This window comes from Clupea harengus, chromosome 18, assembly GCF_900700415.2.
Source record: "Clupea harengus chromosome 18, Ch_v2.0.2, whole genome shotgun sequence".
NCBI lineage: Eukaryota > Metazoa > Chordata > Actinopteri > Clupeiformes > Clupeidae > Clupea > Clupea harengus.
In genome coordinates, this window is record NC_045169.1 from 15,933,061 (window position 1) to 15,953,060 (window position 20,000).

The 20,000-nt window shown below is 47.6% G+C and overlaps 1 protein-coding gene across 13 annotated transcripts in view; it reads left to right on the forward strand.

Annotated features, from left to right (window-relative positions):
* Nucleotides 1–20,000, forward strand: part of LOC105895412 (neurexin-2) — a 736,614-nt gene that overhangs the window by 683,770 nt on the left and 32,844 nt on the right. For 9 of the 13 annotated variants that reach the window (XM_031585048.2, XM_031585052.2, XM_031585053.2 and 6 more), the window contains one exon: nucleotides 11,968–12,057. The exons of the other annotated variants lie outside the window; for them this stretch is intronic. In XM_031585048.2, coding sequence (XP_031440908.1) covers nucleotides 11,968–12,057 — 90 coding nt within the window. The remainder of the gene's footprint in view (nucleotides 1–11,967; nucleotides 12,058–20,000) is intronic. 13 annotated transcript variants of the gene reach the window in all.

The following is a 20,000-nucleotide window of genomic DNA, read 5'->3' on the forward strand; positions in this document are numbered from 1 at the left end:
TGTGTGTATGAGAGAGAGAGAGAGAGAGAGATCCAGCATGCTGAAAGAACAAGGAAATAAGAGGCATGTGACAAGAGCTCTCACAGCTACACCCAGACGAGTGTGTGTGTGTGTGTGTGTGTGTGTGTGTGTGTGTGTGTGTGTGTGTGTGTGTGTGTGTGTGTGTGTGTGTGTGTGTGTGGGTACATTTCCTTCAGTCCCTGTCATCCGAGCAGTAATCCAAATCACTGTCATCTCAAACTCACAGACCTCTCTCCTGACTGTGTTTTTCGAAGGCGGCATAGCGTACACACACTCACACACTCACTCACACACACACACACTTACACACACACACTCACACACAGAGAGAGACTCTCAAGGCCATGGGGTCACCTAATAAAGTGAGGTAAATGGACCTGACCTGAAAGAGATTGGACTGTGTGTGTTATTGCCTTTTGACTGGCTCTGCCTTCCTCCCTCTTCAATATAAATGTCACTATCAGAATGACGGCCCCTAAGAGATCAACAATAAATATGATACATACACCCGCACACACACTTCATCACACACACACTTCAGGGAGAGAGCTGTTTACATTTGGTTTTCATTCTTTTTTCAACTTTTTTTCATTTCAAGGGTGTATTATTTGTGTGAGGGTCAGGAGTGGTCACAGACTGTGTGTGTGTGTGTGTGTGTGGGTGAGTATGTGTGAGTGTGTGTGTGTGTGTGTGTGTCTGTGTGTGTGTGTGTGTCTCCTTCTCTCACCCTCTCTCATCCTTTCTCTCTTCTCTCCTTGTGGTTCCTCATCCCTCTCTATCCTCTTTCTCCTTTCTCTACCTCTCCCACTGCTCTTTTTCACTCTCTCTTTCTCCCTCTCTCTTTTTATCTCTCTCTCTCACACCTTCACTCAATCCGTCTCTGTCTCTCCTCCTCCCTCCCTCCCTCTCTCCCTCTCTCCATTGTCAGTCCTCCACAATACTATTGCAAATGATCCTGATAGACACTATTAGTCTTGTTAGGACAATTAAAGAGGAGTGTAGCTGGATGTTTCCGTGGCGTGTGTGTGTGTGTGTGTGTGTGTGTGTGTGTGTTGTGTGTGTGTGTGTGTGTGTGTGTGTGTGTGTGTGTGTGTGTGGGTATCTGCTATAATCCTCAGAAACAGTCAGGGATTACCGTCCTTACGCCACCAGACCCACTCACATTGTAATCATCCTCCCATTTAATTCCCCCAGTAGCTGAAATGTGATTAGAGTGTTTGTCGCCTCGGTAACCGTCCGGTATCATAGCGCCCAGCGGAGTGTGTTCCTGTCGCCACGGCTCTATTGGCTATTCAACTCACAATGCCGGAGAAGAAAAGCTGTCTCGTTTCCTGCCTCCTAGGATAAGTGGTGTGTGTGTGTGTGTGTGTGTGTGTGTTTGTGTGTGTGTGTGTGTGTGTGTGTGTGTGTGTGTGTGTGTGTGTGTGTGTGTGTGTGTGTGTGTGTGGGGTGTGTGAGTGTGAATGTGAGTGTGAGTGTGAGTGTGAGTGTGTGTGTGGTGTGTGTGTGTGTGTGTGTGTGTGTGTGTGTCTGAGTGTGTGTCTCAGGGAGAGAGAGAGGGAGAGTCTGCATGTTTGACAGACAGAATGGCAATGAGGACAGGTGTGTCCTTGTGGGCTAAATGGACCAGGTCCACAATGCCAGACACACACACACACACCACACACACACACACACACACACCAATGCACACGGCCCCAGTGGAGCTCAGCGCTGTCTGGGCTCAGTCCGTTCAAAACAACAACAATCAGAGACAAACTAAAGTCATACTGGGGAATAGCAGTGTATGCAGACATGTCAATCATGTCAGAGGGAATAGACAGGAGAGGAGAAGAGGAAGGGACAGAATGGGAAAGAATGGGACAGAATGGGACAGAACGGGACAGCACAGGGAATAAATAAGAAAACTGACACACACAGAACAGACTGTGCCTCTCCCTCTGGTGGCAGTGTGTGGTGGTATGAGCCGGGGTTCAGTGGAGGGGTAAGCCTCGGGGGGCGGGGGGGCTGGGGGGGGGGACTTGTTCACATTGGTGGGGTGGAGAGTGGGAGGGGCATCCAAGGAGAGGCATCTACGTGTCTAAGCTGCCCCTCTTTCCCCTCCTGCCAGACACAGACAAGATAAGGTGCAGACGGGACACAGGCCAGGCTAAGAAGTCTAAAAAGAACTGCTGGCGTAGGGAGTAACCATAGCAGATTGAATGCTGCATCTAATAAGAGCCAGCAGGGGGCAGACTTGAGGCTAGATTGCTTTTGACCCTGGGTGGGTTCCCCTGAAGAGCCGGAGGAGGTTCTGATAGAACCGTGTTTCTATGTATTAGCACCCAGTGTTCCACACACTCACATCACGCTCCTAATTAACAGGCAGACACATGCATCCAAACATCTGGGTCCAAACCTCTGACTCAGCGTTCAGAAATGCTCAACTTTTGTCAAGTTAACAAAACAGCCGGAACACACAAATAATCTTCATCGTCAGACCACCTCACAGCTGTCAGCAGAATTACTGTACAGGCAGCAGAGTTTGCTGTAGGCTCAGTGCCACTGCCTATTGAGATGTCCTTTTTGGAGTCTCAGAAACGTCTCTGGTCGGCGGCCTCGTTAGTGTAATATCTTTAACTTCTATGGTCGGCAGCCTCCCCAGTAGAGTCTCTTTAACGTCTATGGTCTGCAGCCTCTGCAATGTAATCTCTTTAACATCTATGGTCTGCAGCCTCCTCAGTAGAGTCTCTGAAACGTCTATGGTCTTCCTACTTAGGTTTGTGCCGGTAACAGACACCCTGAGTCATATGGACTATTCTATAAGTCCTCTATATGGACTGCTATAAGTCCTCTATATGGACTGCTGTAAGTCCTCTATATGGACTGATATAAGTCCTCTATATGGACTGATATAAGTCCTATTCGAGCCATAGGGACTCATCTGTAAGCACTCTGCTCTAAGTCTTCTATGATCTGTAGGCACTCTGCTCTGCGTAAGAGGATCACAGAGCCTTGATGCGTCTCTCCAGGTCTTTCGGAGGGCTGAGAAAGAGACTCAACAGTCGTGACACCAGCAGACATGTCCTGAGGCGCTAATCTAGCTCAGCGCTCAGGAAGACTTCTTCATGTTTCCCCACAGTATTGTCAGTGTAGCAGCTAGGAAAAAAACAAACCTTTGCCATCTAATACCCCTTAACCCTTGGATGTGAGGGCAAGATAGCTGCGGGCAATGATTGTGGTGGTGGTGGTGGTGGTGGGGAGGGGGTTGTGAGTAATTTCCTGACAAGTGAGTCCTGATTAGTGCTTCCTCAGCAGTGCAGCGTGGGTAATTAAGTTCCAGCAGGCCTGAGTGAGTGTGAGCAGGATCCCCTATTAGAGGCGTAGAAGGAGAAAGGAAAAGATTGCCTCTGCTAATTTCAGGGACTGACAGTTTTGATTTCAGCAGAGCATTGAGTGGCTGACACCAGCACACACACACTCACCAGCACACACACTCACCAGCGCACACACACACTCACCAGCACACACACTCACCAGCACACACACACTCACAAGCACACACACTCACCAGCACACACACTCACCAGCACACACACTCACCAGCACACACACATTTACCAGGACACACACACTCACCAGCACACACACTCACCAGCACACACACACTCACCAGCACACACAACTCCACATGCCTTACACACACCAGAGAAGAGCAGCTGTCTGTCTGTCCTACATCTCTCTCTCTCTCTGTCTATTTTTCTATCTATCTATCTATCTATCTATCTATCTCTCTCTCTCTCTCTCTCTCTCTCTCTCTATCCCTCTCGCTCTCTTCCTGAAGTGTGCCCTTCTCCTAAGGCCTTTTCCATGTCTGCCTCCAGCAGTAACATCATGCCCTTTATCACAGGCTCCACCCGCAGGCTTTCTGCCAGTAGCCATGGCGATGCCCGTTACTTTCCACGAAACATGGCCACCTTTGGGCTGTTGGCACCAACTGACTGGGTAGTGTGTGTCCCTCTACCCTCTCCACCTGGCAGTGTGTGTCCAGCCCCTCCCAGCCGTCAGAGTGTCCTTGAACCATCTCACGGATCTCCACTGACCTGGTTGGAATGCTGAGTCACATTCTGCTCACTGCTGAGTCACTGATTGGTCATTGTCTAGTCACTTATTGGCCACTGTCTAGTGACTTATTGGTTACTGGTTGGTCACCGCTGAGTCACTGATTGGTCACCGCTGAGTCACTGATTGGTCACCGCTGAGTCAATGATTGGTCACTGTCTAGTCACTTATTGGTCACTGCCTGGTAACTGCTGAGTCACCGATTGGTCATTGTCTAGTCGCTTATTGACCACTGGTTACTGGTTGATCACTGCTGACCCAGGTCTGTGCTGAGTAACAGCCTAATCATTGGTTAATCACTGGATGGCATGTGCCCAGCTCGCCCTCCTGAGTGAACATCATGTCCTCCATTTCCTTATTCTCTGACACAGTCGACCTGAGTATCATATCTGATACAGTCTGACCTCAGTGTCCATCTGGCATCGCAACAGCAACATCAGGCTACGGTCTGTTAGCATGACACAGATAAGAAGTGACACATCCATACCTGTGACAGGCCAGAACACGGCCAAACACAAATCCTATTCATTGAGCCTCTGGTCTACTAATGTGACTCACATCATAGGTGACATATCTTCATCTGTGACAAACTGGTGCATGACGGAACAGGACGGCCATTCCTATTGGCTCCGGTCTGGTCACGTGATCACATGAGAGATAGATTTACTGTACCTGTGCCAAAACAGTCATGGCACCTGTGTGACCAATTCATTAAAGATGGAAATTACCTGGCTTTAAATAGTAGATCTGGGGGCTGGTTCGTGCTTGTTCCTGCTCAGTTAAGATGTCAGGTCTCTACTCCTGTGGTTGGACATGATTGAGACTTTACTCCCCCAGTCCAGACTTAACAGGCAATTTTGCATTGCCTGTGAGATGAAATGAGAAGCACCTGTTAAAGAAGGAACCCGTTCACAGTCCTGTGGGCGTATCTGTTAGTGACATCGGTCTGCTCTCTTTGTACCTAGCGCTTTCAATTGCCTTGGAGAAATTGTCGGTGTGGAGGACACAAAGGGTTTGAATGAATTGAGTCGGGATTGGACACCAGAGATATGAGAAGTCAAGTGTGTTCTTTGTGAGGAGAGGGAGAGGGAGGTGAGACAGGAGGAAGGGGAGGTGAGACAGGAGGAAGGGGAGGTGAGATATTGAGGATGGGATGATTGGGGGGTGAGAAAGACATCATTTACTCTTTTATCTCATGCAGTCAAGCAGGTGAGAGAAAAGAGTCATCTCTCTCTCTCTCTCTCTCTCTCACACACACACACACACACGCACACACGCACACACACACACACACATGCACACACACAGAGACACACACACACATGCACACACACAGAGACACAAACACTATCTCTCTCCCTCTTTTTCTTGCACTCTCACACACACTTGTGAGAATGAGTTAAGAGTCTTTCCACCTTCCCACCATACACTCACACACACACCTGTGTCTGAGAGATCAGTCATCTTGCCCTGCTGCACCCCAAAGCGTCCGTATTCGCTGAGGGCTCCTGATGAATCACTGGACACCGCAGCAGCGCCCTGTACCCTCAGCAGCTCCCTGTACCCTCAGTGTTTATACAGCACCCTGTACCCTCAGTGTTTATACAGCGCCCTCTACCCTCAGTGTTTATACAGCGCCCTGTACCCTCAGTGTTTATACAGCACCCTGTACCCTCAGTGTTTATACAGCGCCCTGTACCCTGTGTGTTTATACAGCGCCCTGTACCCTCAGTGTTTATACAGCACCCTGTACCCTCAGTGTTTATACAGCGCCCTGTACCCTCAGTGTTTATACAGCGCCCATGTACCCTCAGTGGTTTATACCAGCACCCTGTACCCTCAGTGTTTATACAGCGCCCTGTACCCTGTGTGTTTATACAGCGCCCTGTACCCTCAGTGTTTATACAGCGCCCTGTACCCTCAGTGTTTATACAGCGCCCTGTACCCTGTGTGTTTATACAGCGCCCTGTACCCTCTGTGTTTATACAGCGCCCTGTACCCTCAGTGTTTATACAGCGCCCTGTACCCTGTGTGTTTATACAGCGCCCTGTACCCTCAGTGTTTATACAGCGCCCTGTACCCTCAGTGTTTATACAGCGCCCTGTACCCTCAGCAGCGCCCTGTACCCTCAGTGTTTATACAGCGCCCTGTACCCTGTGTGTTTATACAGCGCCCTGTACCCTCAGTGTTTATACAGCGCCCTGTACCCTGTGTGTTTATACAGCGCCCTGTACCCTGTGTGTTTATACAGCACCCTGTACCCTCAGTGTTTATACAGCGCCCTGTACCCTCAGTGTTTATACAGCGCCCTGTACCCTGTGTGTTTATACAGCGCCCTGTACCCTCTGTGTTTATACAGCGCCCTCTACCCTCAGTGTTTATACAGCGCCCTGTACCCTCAGTGTTTATACAGCGCCCTGTACCCTCAGTGTTTATACAGCGCCCTGTACCCTCAGTGTTTATACAGCGCCCTGTACCCGTGTGTGTATACAGCGCCCTTGTACCCTGTGTGTTATACAGCACCCTGTACCCTCAGTGTTTATACAGCGCCCTGTACTCTCATGTTTATACAGCGCCCTGTACCCTCAGTGTTTATACAGCGCCCTGTACCCTGTGTGTTTATACAGCGCCCGTACCCTCAGTGTTTATACAGCGCCCTGTACCCTGTGTGTTTATACAGCGCCCTGTACCCTCAGTGTTTATACAGCGCCCTGTACCCTCTGTGTTTATACAGCGCCCTCTACCCTCAGTGTTTATACAGCGCCCTGTACCCTCAGTGTTTATACAGCGCCCTGTACCCTCAGTGTTTATACAGCGCCCTGTACCCTCAGTGTTTATACAGCGCCCTGTACCCTGTGTGTTTATACAGCGCCCTGTACCCTGTGTGTTTATACAGCACCCTGTACCCTCAGTGTTTTTACAGCGCCCTGTACCCTGTGTGTTTATACAGCGCCCTGTACCCTCTGTGTTTATACAGCGCCCTGTACCCTCAGCAGCACCCTGTACCTAAGAAGGAACTAGAAAACTGATTCCTCGTCCCCCGTTTACACAGTAGTTTATGCAGTAGTTTTAGTTTATCTAGTTGAATCCTTGGTCTAAAAACATAGTGTGAGTTGAGGCTTTCTGTTTTCCTTAGTACTGGCAGGTAAATGTAAATGGGAACTGTATGTATGGTGTGTGATAGAGATGACTGTGTGTATGGTGTGTGATGGAGATGACTGTGTGTATGGTGTGTGATAGGGATGACTGTGTGGACAGATCAGATATCTGTAATCTGGGTGTGAGGGTGTGTGTGTGTGTGTGTGTGTGTGTGTGTGTGTGTGTGTGTGTGTGTGTGTGTGTGTGAGGGTGTGTCAGTCAATGCTATTGCAGGAAGCATGCGGGTCACCTTCAGTCTGGTAGATCTACAAGAACACATTCGTCTCTTGCTCTCGCCTGATAGGAGCCCATTCATCACCATCTCACACACACACACACACACACACACACAACACACACACACAGAGATCCCCCAGGACCATGCAGCCAGACACAGCTGTACTGGACTCAGTGCACGGAGGAGAATCTTAACCTCCTCGCTGACAGAGCGGTTGACAAATGAGATGGTTCAGCTTCCACCGGCACCTGGATTCTGTAACCCGTGCTGGTCCAAACTAGGCCGGGCTCAGTCTCTTGGCATCGCTAGTTCTGTCCTACTGAACCAGAACCACTTTGGACTGGCAACCAGGTGATGCCAGTGCTGGTTTGTGCCATAGAGGTATTATATAAAACAGTGAGTCCCACTCATTTTAGGGGCCGATGCTATAAACAGCTGATGCTAACTGTCAGAAGCTAACCCTCCGAATGCCCCCCCCCCCCCCCCTGGTGTGTGCTGTGCTTCATCTGTGGTGGGTCTGGGTCTGCTGGCACACTTACCTTCCTCTGGGTTACATCAAGCAAGATGGCGGCCAAGTCGCAGCCTGTTCTGCTGGTCTCCCAGACAGAGAGGCGGGAATGTCTCCATTCCCCAGCAGCACTTGTGTGTGATGGTGATCTGTGTGTGTGCGTGTGTGTGATTGGTACTGTGTGTGTGTGTGTGTGTGTGTGTGTGTGTGTGTGTGTGTGTGTGTGTGTGTGTGTGTGTGTGTGTGTGTGTGTGTGTGTGTGTGTGTGTGTGTGTGTATGTGTGTGGAGGTGGGGAGTGGGATTTGGTGTCTCCGTTCTCCAGCAACACTTTAACTTTTATCTTCGAAACACTCCCACAGCCGGGCGGAGAGAATCCTGTGTGATCCAAGGGGGATTATGGAAGTTTTGGGGGGCAGTGACTCTCTGTAAGTGTAAATTCACGGCTGAAGTTTATTTAGGCCCCAGGACCGTCCCTTGTGGATCGGGCAGGATTGGCCTTATTGCCTGTGAAGGCGTCCAGCTCAGTGCCTGCATCGGACCCCGGCACTTTAAATAAAGCAGAGCGCCTGCGGGGAAACACTCCTCCTGTAGAGGCTGAGGCTGAGCAGGCTGTAGCACACACACACACACACACACACACACACACACACACACACACACACAGAGTGCCTGTGTGGAAACACTGAGGCTGAGCAGGCTGTAGCACACACACACACACACACACACACACACACACACACACACAAAAAAACACACACACACACAAACACACACACACACACACACACACACACACAGCGCCTCTGTGGAAACACTGAGGCTGAGCAGGCTGTAGCACACACACACACAAACACACACACACACACACACACACACAGCGCCTCTGTGGAAACACTGAGGCTGAGCAGGCTGTAGCACACACACACACACACACACACACACACACACACACACACACACACATACACAGAGTGCCTGTGTGGAAACACTGAGGATAAGGCTGAGCAGCAGCTTGTTAAAAGAGGATTGCCCATGTTGGCAGTGTTGTAGGGAGAGAAGCCTGGTCTCACACTACTATACACACACTCACACTCACACTCACACACTCACAAATATCCAAATATGATAGCACACAAACTAACGTAGACAGTTAGTTAACACACACCAAACCAAAATCTCATGCACGCATATTTTTTATCTGTCTTTAGAGAAACTCCTGAACAGACACACACACTCACACACACACACACACACACACACACACACACACACACACACACACACACACAGATGCACCCACACACACACCGTTACATTTTCTTCTCTCCTCCCACCACGTCTCTGTGTTTCCGTCACCTTGAGGCCCCCTGAGGTAGAGCAGGGAGTCAATCTAAAACTACCCCCCCACCACTGCATAGAGGGGGGCCCATAGTCAGTCATTAGTGCTCGTGCTAATGAACAGCATTTCTGTATTTGTGCTTGGAGGTGTGAATGTAATCTAATTAAAGCCATCATTCTACACAGTACACCAACGCAGCTCTCTCTTTTTCTCATCCATCTATCTGTCTGTCTGTCTGTCTGTCTGTCTGTCTGTCTGTCTATCTATCTGTCTTCAGTGGTGTGGTTTTGGTGCCCTTATTAAAATAATCAACTGTAAATGTATTTAGGTTTCATTTTTGAAACAGTTGGAAATGGTTGAAAATAACTCAGCAGTAGTCACAGTGGCAAAAACATGCCTTTTGGCCATGCCCAGAACATTCTCTCATTACTGCAGCACGCTGAGAGCCTGAGGGAGAGTGGGGTTGTGGGTAGTGTAGTTTAGAGTGGTTGGTGAGCAGAGGCAATGACTCAGGGCGGTGAGTCACTGGACTGCACACACCCGGCGCTCCTCTAGTTGTTCCGATAATCCTGCAGATTTGATATTTTCTCTCTTCCCTCTTTTTCTCCTCTCTAAATCACTCCGTTGTTTATCCCTCCTCTTCACATTTAGTCCTTTTTTTGTGTCTCAATCACTCTCTTTTCCAGCCTCTGCAGCCTCTCTGCACAATCTGCTACAAAACTACCCTCTCTCCAGATCCTGCTCTCTCTCCTTTTTCTCTCTCTTTCTCTCTCTCCCTCTCCCTCACTCTCTCTCTCTCACCATTTTCCTTTCTCTCTTTCTCTCCTCTCTCCCTTGTTCTCCTTCTGTTTCATCCTCTCCTCCTCTCTGTCTCCATCTCTTTCTTCCTCTCTCTCCCTCTCTCCCTCTCATCTCTAATCTATTTCACGGCGGGTTCTGGCATTGTTGTTCAATGGGTTTCTTGAGGGGGGCTGTGATTGCTGCCCTGCCGTTGTCGGGGTCCAATCTACTAGAGTGCTACCCAGAAAATCTCATATGTGATCTAAACACACACACACACACACACACACACACACTCACAAACACACACACACACACACACACACACACACACACACACACACACACCAATAGACACAGGTGGATGTGTCCCTCACTGTAGTTCTACCTCTGCCATCTATCTCCACCCTCTTACCTCTGGGCTGAAGGGAACATGACAGGACAGGACAGTGCAGCACCTGCTTGGTGTCTCTCTATCTCCCCCTCTGGCCTCTCTCCAACTCACACACACACACACACACACACACACACACACACACACACACACACACACACACACACACACACACATATACACACACACACACATGCACACACACACCCTGATCATTATATCGTTGCTGGCTCATCTTCCCACAGAGCGGGTGGATTGCATGCACACACACACACACATACACTCTTTTCTCTCTCACACACACAAACACACCCTGATCATTATATCGTTGCCATTTCCTACTTCCTCTCACTATCAACCAGCTGGCTCATCTTTCCACAGAGTGGGTGGATCGCATACACACACACACACACACACACACACACACACACACACACACATACACACACACACACACACACTTTATGCTTGTGAGTGTGTCTATGTGTGTGCATGTTTACATATGTGTGTATTTACATTTGTATGTTTGTGTGTGTGTCTGTGTGTGTGTCCGTGTGAGTGTGTGTGTCTGTGTGTCTGCATACGGTATGTGTTTGTGCATTTTTTGTGTTTCTGTTCTGATTCCATAACTGCCGACATGTTGAAAGGCAGTGAAAATTACGTACAAGCCTGTGCGTGCTGCCAGAAGGACCGGGATGATGGATAGATGCTGGGGCCGGGGCCGGGGGGAAAGTAAATAATACTCAGGCATACACATGCATACACACACACACACACACATGGACAGGTCTGGAATGAAAGATGAAGTGTGTTTGCTGTTTTCAAATCGGGAGGTAATACACAACATGCAGTGAAAGAAAATGTCTCCTTCCTCTGAGCTGTGTTATGATGTTCTGACGTGCTGATGTGCTAATGTGCTAATGTGCTACTGCAGCACTGAACACTTTACATATTCATAACGTGTCTAAGCATGCTGCTGATCTATGTGTTTTAACCTGGTGAGATTGCCTTTCCACTGCTGCTGTGTGTTAATGATGTAAAATGTGTGATGTTTTGATTCTGTCCCAGGAAACAGTGATTTCAGGAGTTAAGCTTTATTGTTGTTTTTTTTTTTTGCTTTATCTTCTGTGACAGGAAAGTATAAACATCCCACGTGTTGTTCATGAAAATGCAAACCTGAAGTCTCTAAATGATTCATAAATATGCTTAACACAGCTAATTCTAACATCACAACCATTTAAACATGTGTTAACTAGAACTACTGTTAACCAGCTAACCAGAAACCTAAACAGCGACTAAGTGAATAACCGAGATGTCAATCTCTCTAACTAAAGCTGATTTAAAGACCTGATAACCTTTGACCTGTTGCCCTTTCTGTAACCTTTTTCTAACCTTTGACCTTCCAGATGTGTAACCTGTTGAATCTGTTTCTCCAAACTCTTTAAAGGGAGCTTTGATAGTGAGCGCCTGGCTATTGCTAGACAAAGAATCCCGTTTCGACTCGGTCGAGTAGTTGACGAGTGGCTACTCGAGAAAGGTAATAAAAACCACTTAACACGACTAATGATGTGCCTTCCGCATAACCACCGCTAACTAAACCCCCTGTGAGAGGTGCAGTACCTCAGAGGCCTAGGGTCAGGGTTGCATATTGTTTCTTTTAGTGATTTTTTTTCAGGGGTTTTTACTTCAATACCTGTTATTAAAATGTAGTTACCTGCCCTGTTTTGGCCCCCAGGATCGAGCAAATGGGTTCAATTCAGTCCATTATGCTAACGTGATTTTATTTAAGTATGTTGTTGTAGTCATGGTAACGATGTTATGAGTGCCTCTTTAGAGGGCTTTAAAGATAGCAGAGTCATTACTCTCATGATTTAACTCAGACTCATTAATTCAATAAAGTGCTGCTTTCTAATGAGTACTGATTATTTTGACAGACAGTATTAAACAAAGTCAGCAACAGTAAGAAACAGTAGGAAAGCCCTCTCAGAATACCCAAGATGGAGTTCCAAGAAATCAGTGGAATGTTACACAGGAGAATGTCATATTAACCAATCACAGTAGAGATATGTTTTACCTTTTCTATGTAGCTAATAGTGAACCCAAAGAGGGTGGCGGTCCTGCTTCTGAATGGTAGATTGAATAGTGGATTATATGGTAGATTAAATAGTAGATTATATGGTAGATTGAATAGTAGATTATATAGTAGATTATATGGTAGATTGAATAGTAGATTATATGGTAGATTGAATGGTGGATTAAATGGTAGATTGTATGGTAGATTATAAAGTAGATTGAATGGTAGATTGAATGGTAGATTATATGGTAGATTGAATGGTGGATTGAATGGTAGATTATATGGTAGATTGAATGGTGGATTGAATGGTAGATTGAATGGTGGATTGAATGGTAGATTATATGGTAGATTGAATGGTAGATTGAATGGTAGGTTGATCACACTGCCCACTGCTATTATCACGTAATGTCATTGGCCATGTAGTCTCAATTTAGTGGACAGTTTGCCTCAGCCCAGCCCACACAGTGAGTGCAGAGTGCAGAGGGCAGAGAGCAGAGGGCAGAGAGCAGACTGTAGAGGCCCAACAGCCATTGGCTCTGCTGATTCTGTGTTGTGTGAATCGGGGGAGGGAGGTGTGTGTATAAGTAGCAGAAGGGGGAGGTGTGTGTATAAGGAGCAGGAGAGGGAGGTGTGTGTATAAGGAGCAGGGAAGGAGGTGTGTGTATAAGGAGCAGGAGAGGGAGGTGTGTGTATAAGGAGCAGGAGAGGGAGGTGTGTGTATAAGGAGCAGGGAAGGAGGTGTGTGTATAAGGAGCAGAAGGGGGAGGTGTGTGTATAAGGAGCAGAAGGGGGTTGCCATGGTTCCTCATGCCTCTGTATGGGTCTGCACCTCTTCAGGGCACTAACTCTCCTAATAACCCAAACATAACTCCCCAATAACCCTCCCCTCAACAACACACACACACACACACACACACACACACACACACACTCTCCTTCTCACATAGATACACTCTCTGACTGCCTCTCTCTCTCTCTCTCTCGCTCTGTCTCTCTCTCTCACACACACAGCCACACTCACACACACTCACACACATACCACACACACACATACACACACAATGTTCAGGAACTCTGTGCGCAAAATCCGTTGGGTTCCACCCCACTACCTGTGCTTTGGTTGCCTTTGTGAATTTTGATAAGAATCAAAAGATCAAATATGATTGGCTTTCAGCCCCGGTGCCACATTTATGACAGCAAAACAGAAATTCACAAAAGTACAAGCACTTGAGAAATTCAACTCCCCACAAGAGTTCTTTAAAAGTTAAAGGGACTGTTTGATCTTTTAATGTGTTTCTTCTCCTCAATCCAATTAAATCCACTGGCTGGATCCTGAACCTGAAAGCTGGTTTGGATGAGACTCTTTTGGATGGAAAAATCCCTTTTCTTTAACCCTTTGAGTGACAAAAGCCCCGACCCGACCTTTGACCTGACCACTGACCTTGAGTTTGTCGTCTGTGCGCCCTGCTTGGCTGCTGAAGGTGGTTGATTCTAATTTAGATACAATTTAAATAAAAACAAACGGTTTTGTAGCGTCTTGTTTCTAGGGGTCTGTGCCTCCCTGCCTTACCAATTTTACCAGAGGAAGTTAGAGTTTGTCGTCGCTAATTTTCCATTTCTCATTGGTCAGCACAGCCAGAGAGACTTAGAGAGAGAGGCAGACAGCTGAATAATGAAACGCTTTAATAATTACTGGCTTTCTCCCAAACTCCCAAAATGACGAAGACATTTCCTTTTTCTTCATCTTCCCCGTCTTCATCTTCTTTTTCTTCCTCCTCCTCCTCTTCATCATTCTCTTCTTTTTCTTCTTCCTTTGTCTTATTTTTGTACTAATTATCGCCGTAGCTGAAACAATAACATTTTAGCTTGAGGCCATAGCTTGCTTTTAAAAACTGAATTATAAGCGGTGGCTCGATAGGCACAATACTCTTATAAAAATTCATAATTCATTCGTCACTAATAGCACACTCAAAGTACGTGTGCCATTTAGTCGGCAATAAGGCTGATATCCCATGCACATAAACTCATAAAAGATTTAGAGTCTAGCTCCTTATAAATATTCCTTCTGAAGTGTATGTTTACAAGCAGTGTAGGTCTTCATCAGTCAGGCCCTATACACCTGGGTAATCTGTAATGCACACTTTTCTTCAGAAACTTGTTTGTAAATAATAAAACATGGGGAGTGTGTGAGATTTTTCGTCTAATGTGCCTATATGTATGCAACATGAATCAGCTGAATTATTTAGCGGGCTGTGACATTAGCTTTTCGGCTGAATGAGTCACATAGACGACTTATGGGATTACTTCAGACGAAGTTAAGATACAGGAAGAGAAGAGAGCATTATCACAGACAGACACAGAGAGAGAGAGAGAGACAGACAGACAGAGAGAGAGGGAAAGAGAGAGAGGGAGACAGAAAGAGAGGGAGACGATTGAGGAAGGAGGGAGACAGGGAAGTCAGCCAAAAAGGGGGGCGTGCCTTTTCTAACTCAAAGGGTTAAAGCCTGCCTTCTTCTCTCTGTTGGACGACCTTAAGCAGAATTTAACCACCGTACAGCAAAGCAAACTCAACCCCCGAACTAATCACTGAGGGCTCCCCCTATCACCCCCCACCGCCCCTGCCCACCCCCCCACCCCCAGACGCTAACCCGTATCCTAGAGGAACAGACAGAGGTGGATAGCACCGCAGCTGGTCAGACAAGGCTCTCTCTGTGGGAGAGCAAAGCCCTCAGTTTTAAATCTGCCTCTAAACTCAACTAACCAAGTTGCACTAATTGGGTTAAACATGTCTAAATTCTGTCCCCTTGTCATAGGATGTCATATGACAACATAGCATATATGTCATTGCAGCATGTCCTAATATCAGATTTAAACATGACAGCCAATTCTAACATATCTTTAAACAGATTCATAACTTCTAAATCATGAAGTAAGTTTCCCCGTCGTGACCCACCACCCCACCCCACCCCACACCCCCGACCCCTGTCCACCTCTTCCAAACTCAGAGGGTTAAACTAAACAAATTCCACTGGAACAACCAAATTTCCACAACTCTAAAAATTATACTGGAATACCCAAATTTCCTCAAATTCTCTCTCAATTCTCTGGCACAAATTTGAAAATATTCTAAATAGTTTTCCTAAAGAACCCAAAAAGAAAATGTGTCTATAACCTAAATGATGTCCCTTTAACATTTACTCTCACACACATGTACACACTCTTACGGGCTTCACTGTGTTATGTCTGATATGTACACACTGTTATGGTCTTTACTGTGTTATGAAAATGTTTACTATGTGTGACACAAATCTTGAAAGTGTGCGATACAAAAGGGTGTGTGGTCGATAACCCTGCCTCTTTGTTCTATGGCTGTGTGATTATGTCATTATGTGATTATGTGTGTTTCATTTCTTGCTAAGTGTAGCCTGGCTGTTTTCACACATGTGACACACACACACACACACACACACACACACACACACACACACACACACACACACACACACACACACATGGTGTGCCCTGCCTGCCACATACAGGCTGTAGATCGTCACGCTACGATCCGCATTTACGATCCACTTGGTTGTAATAGTCGGCCCTTTAAATCACACCGCACTTAATCGTCCATAAGTCCTCCAAGGACACCATGGAAAACATCCCAGGCTGCACTTCAGCAAGAGTCACCTCAACATGGGTTCCCCACACCTCACCTCACCACACCTCACCACACACACACACACACACACACACTCCTGTCGGCCAAGCAGTGTGATTTATGTGTCGATAAACCAAACGTTGTGTGTTTGTGTGGGGTCGGTGAGCGAAGCAAATCAAACTGAGAACTGATCTGAATGCAAAGCGGATGGGCTCAAAGCTGGACACAGACTGGATAAAGGCTTTTCCCCGTGTTTTAGAGAGTTGAGACATGGTCAGGAGGCGTCAGCAGGCTAAGTGCCCGGTGCTTTTGAGCGAGATCAGAGCCAACAGCCCAGACATGTGGTGGGTGAGGGCTATAAATCCAGCATGGCAGCGGCTCCAGAAGCCCAATGGAGGGGAAAATAGACACACACACACACACACACCACACACACCACACACACACACACACACACACACACACACACACACCACCCACACACCCACACACCCACACACCGCCCACACACCACACACACCACACACACACCACACACACATACACACACACATACACACACACACACACCGCACACACACTCACACACACACACCACACACACACAGCTCAATGGAGGGGAAAAGAGAGAGTCCCTAAAGTTTTAACAGCTCAATCAATCCAGCTGGTCCTCAAATGGCTTCACCCTCTCAATTTCTCTTCTCATCTCTCGTCTCTTCTCGTCTCTCGTCTCTTCTCTTTTCCTGTTCCCAGTTCTCATCACTTCTTCTCTTCTTTCACCTCTTCTCTTCTCCTTTCTCTCTCAGCACCTGTCGTTCCAGATCTCCCTCAGACGCCACCTTCACTCTCCTCTCCTCTCCTCTCTCCTCTCCCCTCTCCTCTCCTCTCTCCTCACCTCTCCTCTCCTCTCCTCTCCTCTCCTCTCCTCTCCTCTCTCCTCACCTCTCCTCTCCTCTCCTCTCCTCTTGTCGTTCGGTGTTCTCCTCTGACTGGTCCACGCTCATGATGGGCTCAGACTCTGGGCTCTTCCTGCCTGTTGTTTTCTCTTCTTCTGCTCTTCTTCTGCTCTTTTCTGACGTTTCTGAGTCGCATCTGATCTGAGCCGGATCGGAGCAAAACGCACTCCGGAGTCTCAGTCTGCTCTAATGTCTGTGGGGTTAGGGTTAGTGTGTGTGTGTGTGTGTGTGTGTGTGGGTTTGTGTGCGTGTGCGTGTGCGTGTGCGTGTGTGAGTGAGTGGGTGTGTGTGTGTGAGTCTCCAGAGTCTCAGTCCACAATACGAGGAGAAAGCACAGCCCTTTTTCTGCTCTTTCCATAATGAAGAAGGAGATGAACTAAGCTCATCCCTGAAGGTTTGAGAGTAACAAACAAGAGTAACAACAACAAACATCACTCCTCTGGCTAATGGGATGTGTTTATGTCCCCACTCCCCCACCTGTCTCTTAAAACAGTTCTGAAAAGGGGGCGCTTCAGCATGCTCTGGGGCTCGGTTAGGAACCATTCACCGTGGAACCATTAAAACTGAGGAATGGGACAAGGGGACTTGTTTGGGTGCAGCAGACCATCAGGAGAATTTAGGAGGTGGTGGTTGAGGGTGGCTCAGTGTGCACACACACACACACATACACAGGTGGCTCAGTGCACACACACATACACACACACACACACACACACACACACTCACACACACACACACACACACACACACACACAGGCCATTGCAGATTTCACCGCTTCGTGCTAAATGGCTCGATGAAAGCACTTTTTTCTTCAATCCGAAGCGATTGAACCCTCCCAACCAATGGCAGCTCGGTCTCAGCCAGAGAGGTATATCGAACCCCCCCGGCCCCCTTCAAACACACACACACACACACATACACACGTACGCACACACACACACACACACACACACACACACACACACACACACACACACGTACGCACACACACACGTACGCACACACACACACACACACAGACACACACACACACACGTACGCACACACAGACTAGACCTGGGCGTTGGTCCAGCCAGGCCAAGCGTGAGCTGGCTTTTATTGGAGGGATTTTTCACGGGGCGGTGAGCTCAAATAGCTCCTGCCTGATTATGACAAGTTTATTTGTCCACTTTGCCCTCTTTCGCTCAGCGCTTTTCTCTCCCCGCGCTGCCTTTTGTTCCCGCTACGGGCCCGAACGAGAGGTGACAGGGAGTCGTTGCCTTTTGTTCCCCCCACGGGCCTGAACGAGAGGGTTGTCGCTAGCAACCACAACAACAACAACAACCACCATCACAACAACAGAGCAGGTGACTTTAGGAGTCAGGCCTTTCTTTCTCCTTGTTCTGTGAACCCAGAGCGTCCATGAAGCAGAGAGCATCCTGAGCGAAGCTGCCACGTTAATAGGATTATCGTCTTCCCAAACTGCAGCAATTTTCCCTTGCCTTTCTAGATTTGCCGATGAGGCATCTGATTAGAAAAGATTGGCCCCAATCTATGCGACAGCAGTTTCCTCTTCTCTCAATCCCCTCTTTTCTCTCTTTTCTTTCTCTCTCTCTCTCTCTCTCTCTCTTTCTCTCTCTCTCCACCGCACCCACAGAGTGTCCCCCAAACCCGCGGGCGCGGCAGCCTCTCTCTCTCCGAAGCGGCACCCCGTCTCCCAGTCACGGTGCATTTCGCCGCTCTCCCACTTTGTCAAATGCAATTAGCTCACACCGTTACGGAAGCGCCTACTTTCTGGCGGGAGGAAGAAAAGTAGAGCGCTTAATTAGCGGCGAACGCCTTGCACCGAGGAGATAACTGCTACCCACTTCCTAATCAACTCTGTCAGGACTCCTCCCCTCCTCTACTCCTCTTTTCAGACCAGAGGAGGGGAGAGGAGTGGAGAGGAGAGGAGAGGAGAGGAGAGGAGCTCAGAGTCCCCTAAACACAGCTGTCAATCACAGCTCACAGCACACACACACACACATAGACACACACACAAACAAACACACACACACACACCATATGTATGACCAGGAGGGTCTCCCTCCTACACACAGCTGTCAATCGCTTGCACAGACTGTCTCCAAACATGCTTATTTACACACACATACATACATGTTCTTTTGTGGACTTTATTGATGTCATTCGTGCATACACACAGATTCCTGTATATAATCACACACAAACACACACATAAACACACACACACACACACACACACACAGACAACGCATAGTTGTAGGTCTAGCTGTAGCCCATAGCATGTGGTCCTAGCTGCTCTGGAATGGGTAATCCACTTTGGCAGAGACTTAGAATGGTGTTAGTTTGACCTCTGCTGAGGTTTGGAGTTTGGAGACACACACACAAACACACACACACACACACACACCAAGGTTATTATAGTTAACGAAAACTAACGAAAAAACGAAAACGAGATGTGATTTTTTTTTTCGTTAACTGAAATAAAAATAAAAACGAGGCTTTATAAAAAAACCGATAACTAACTGAAACTGTATTGTGTCTTTACAAAACTAACTAAAATAAAATAGAATTATAGAGAAAATGTCCTTAGTTTTCGTCTTTGTCAATGTATTTCATAGATGTCAATTTATTTCATACATAGTCTATCTTCCGCCGTACCCCTTTTAGTACACGCCCCTCACCTGGTTTCATGGCGGCAAAAGTCGGGAGAAAGCGACAGTCCTATTTGGGATTACTTGGAACAGTAAAGTGCGGTGAGGTTCGTGACTGGTGAGGCACTTCAGAGTCAGAT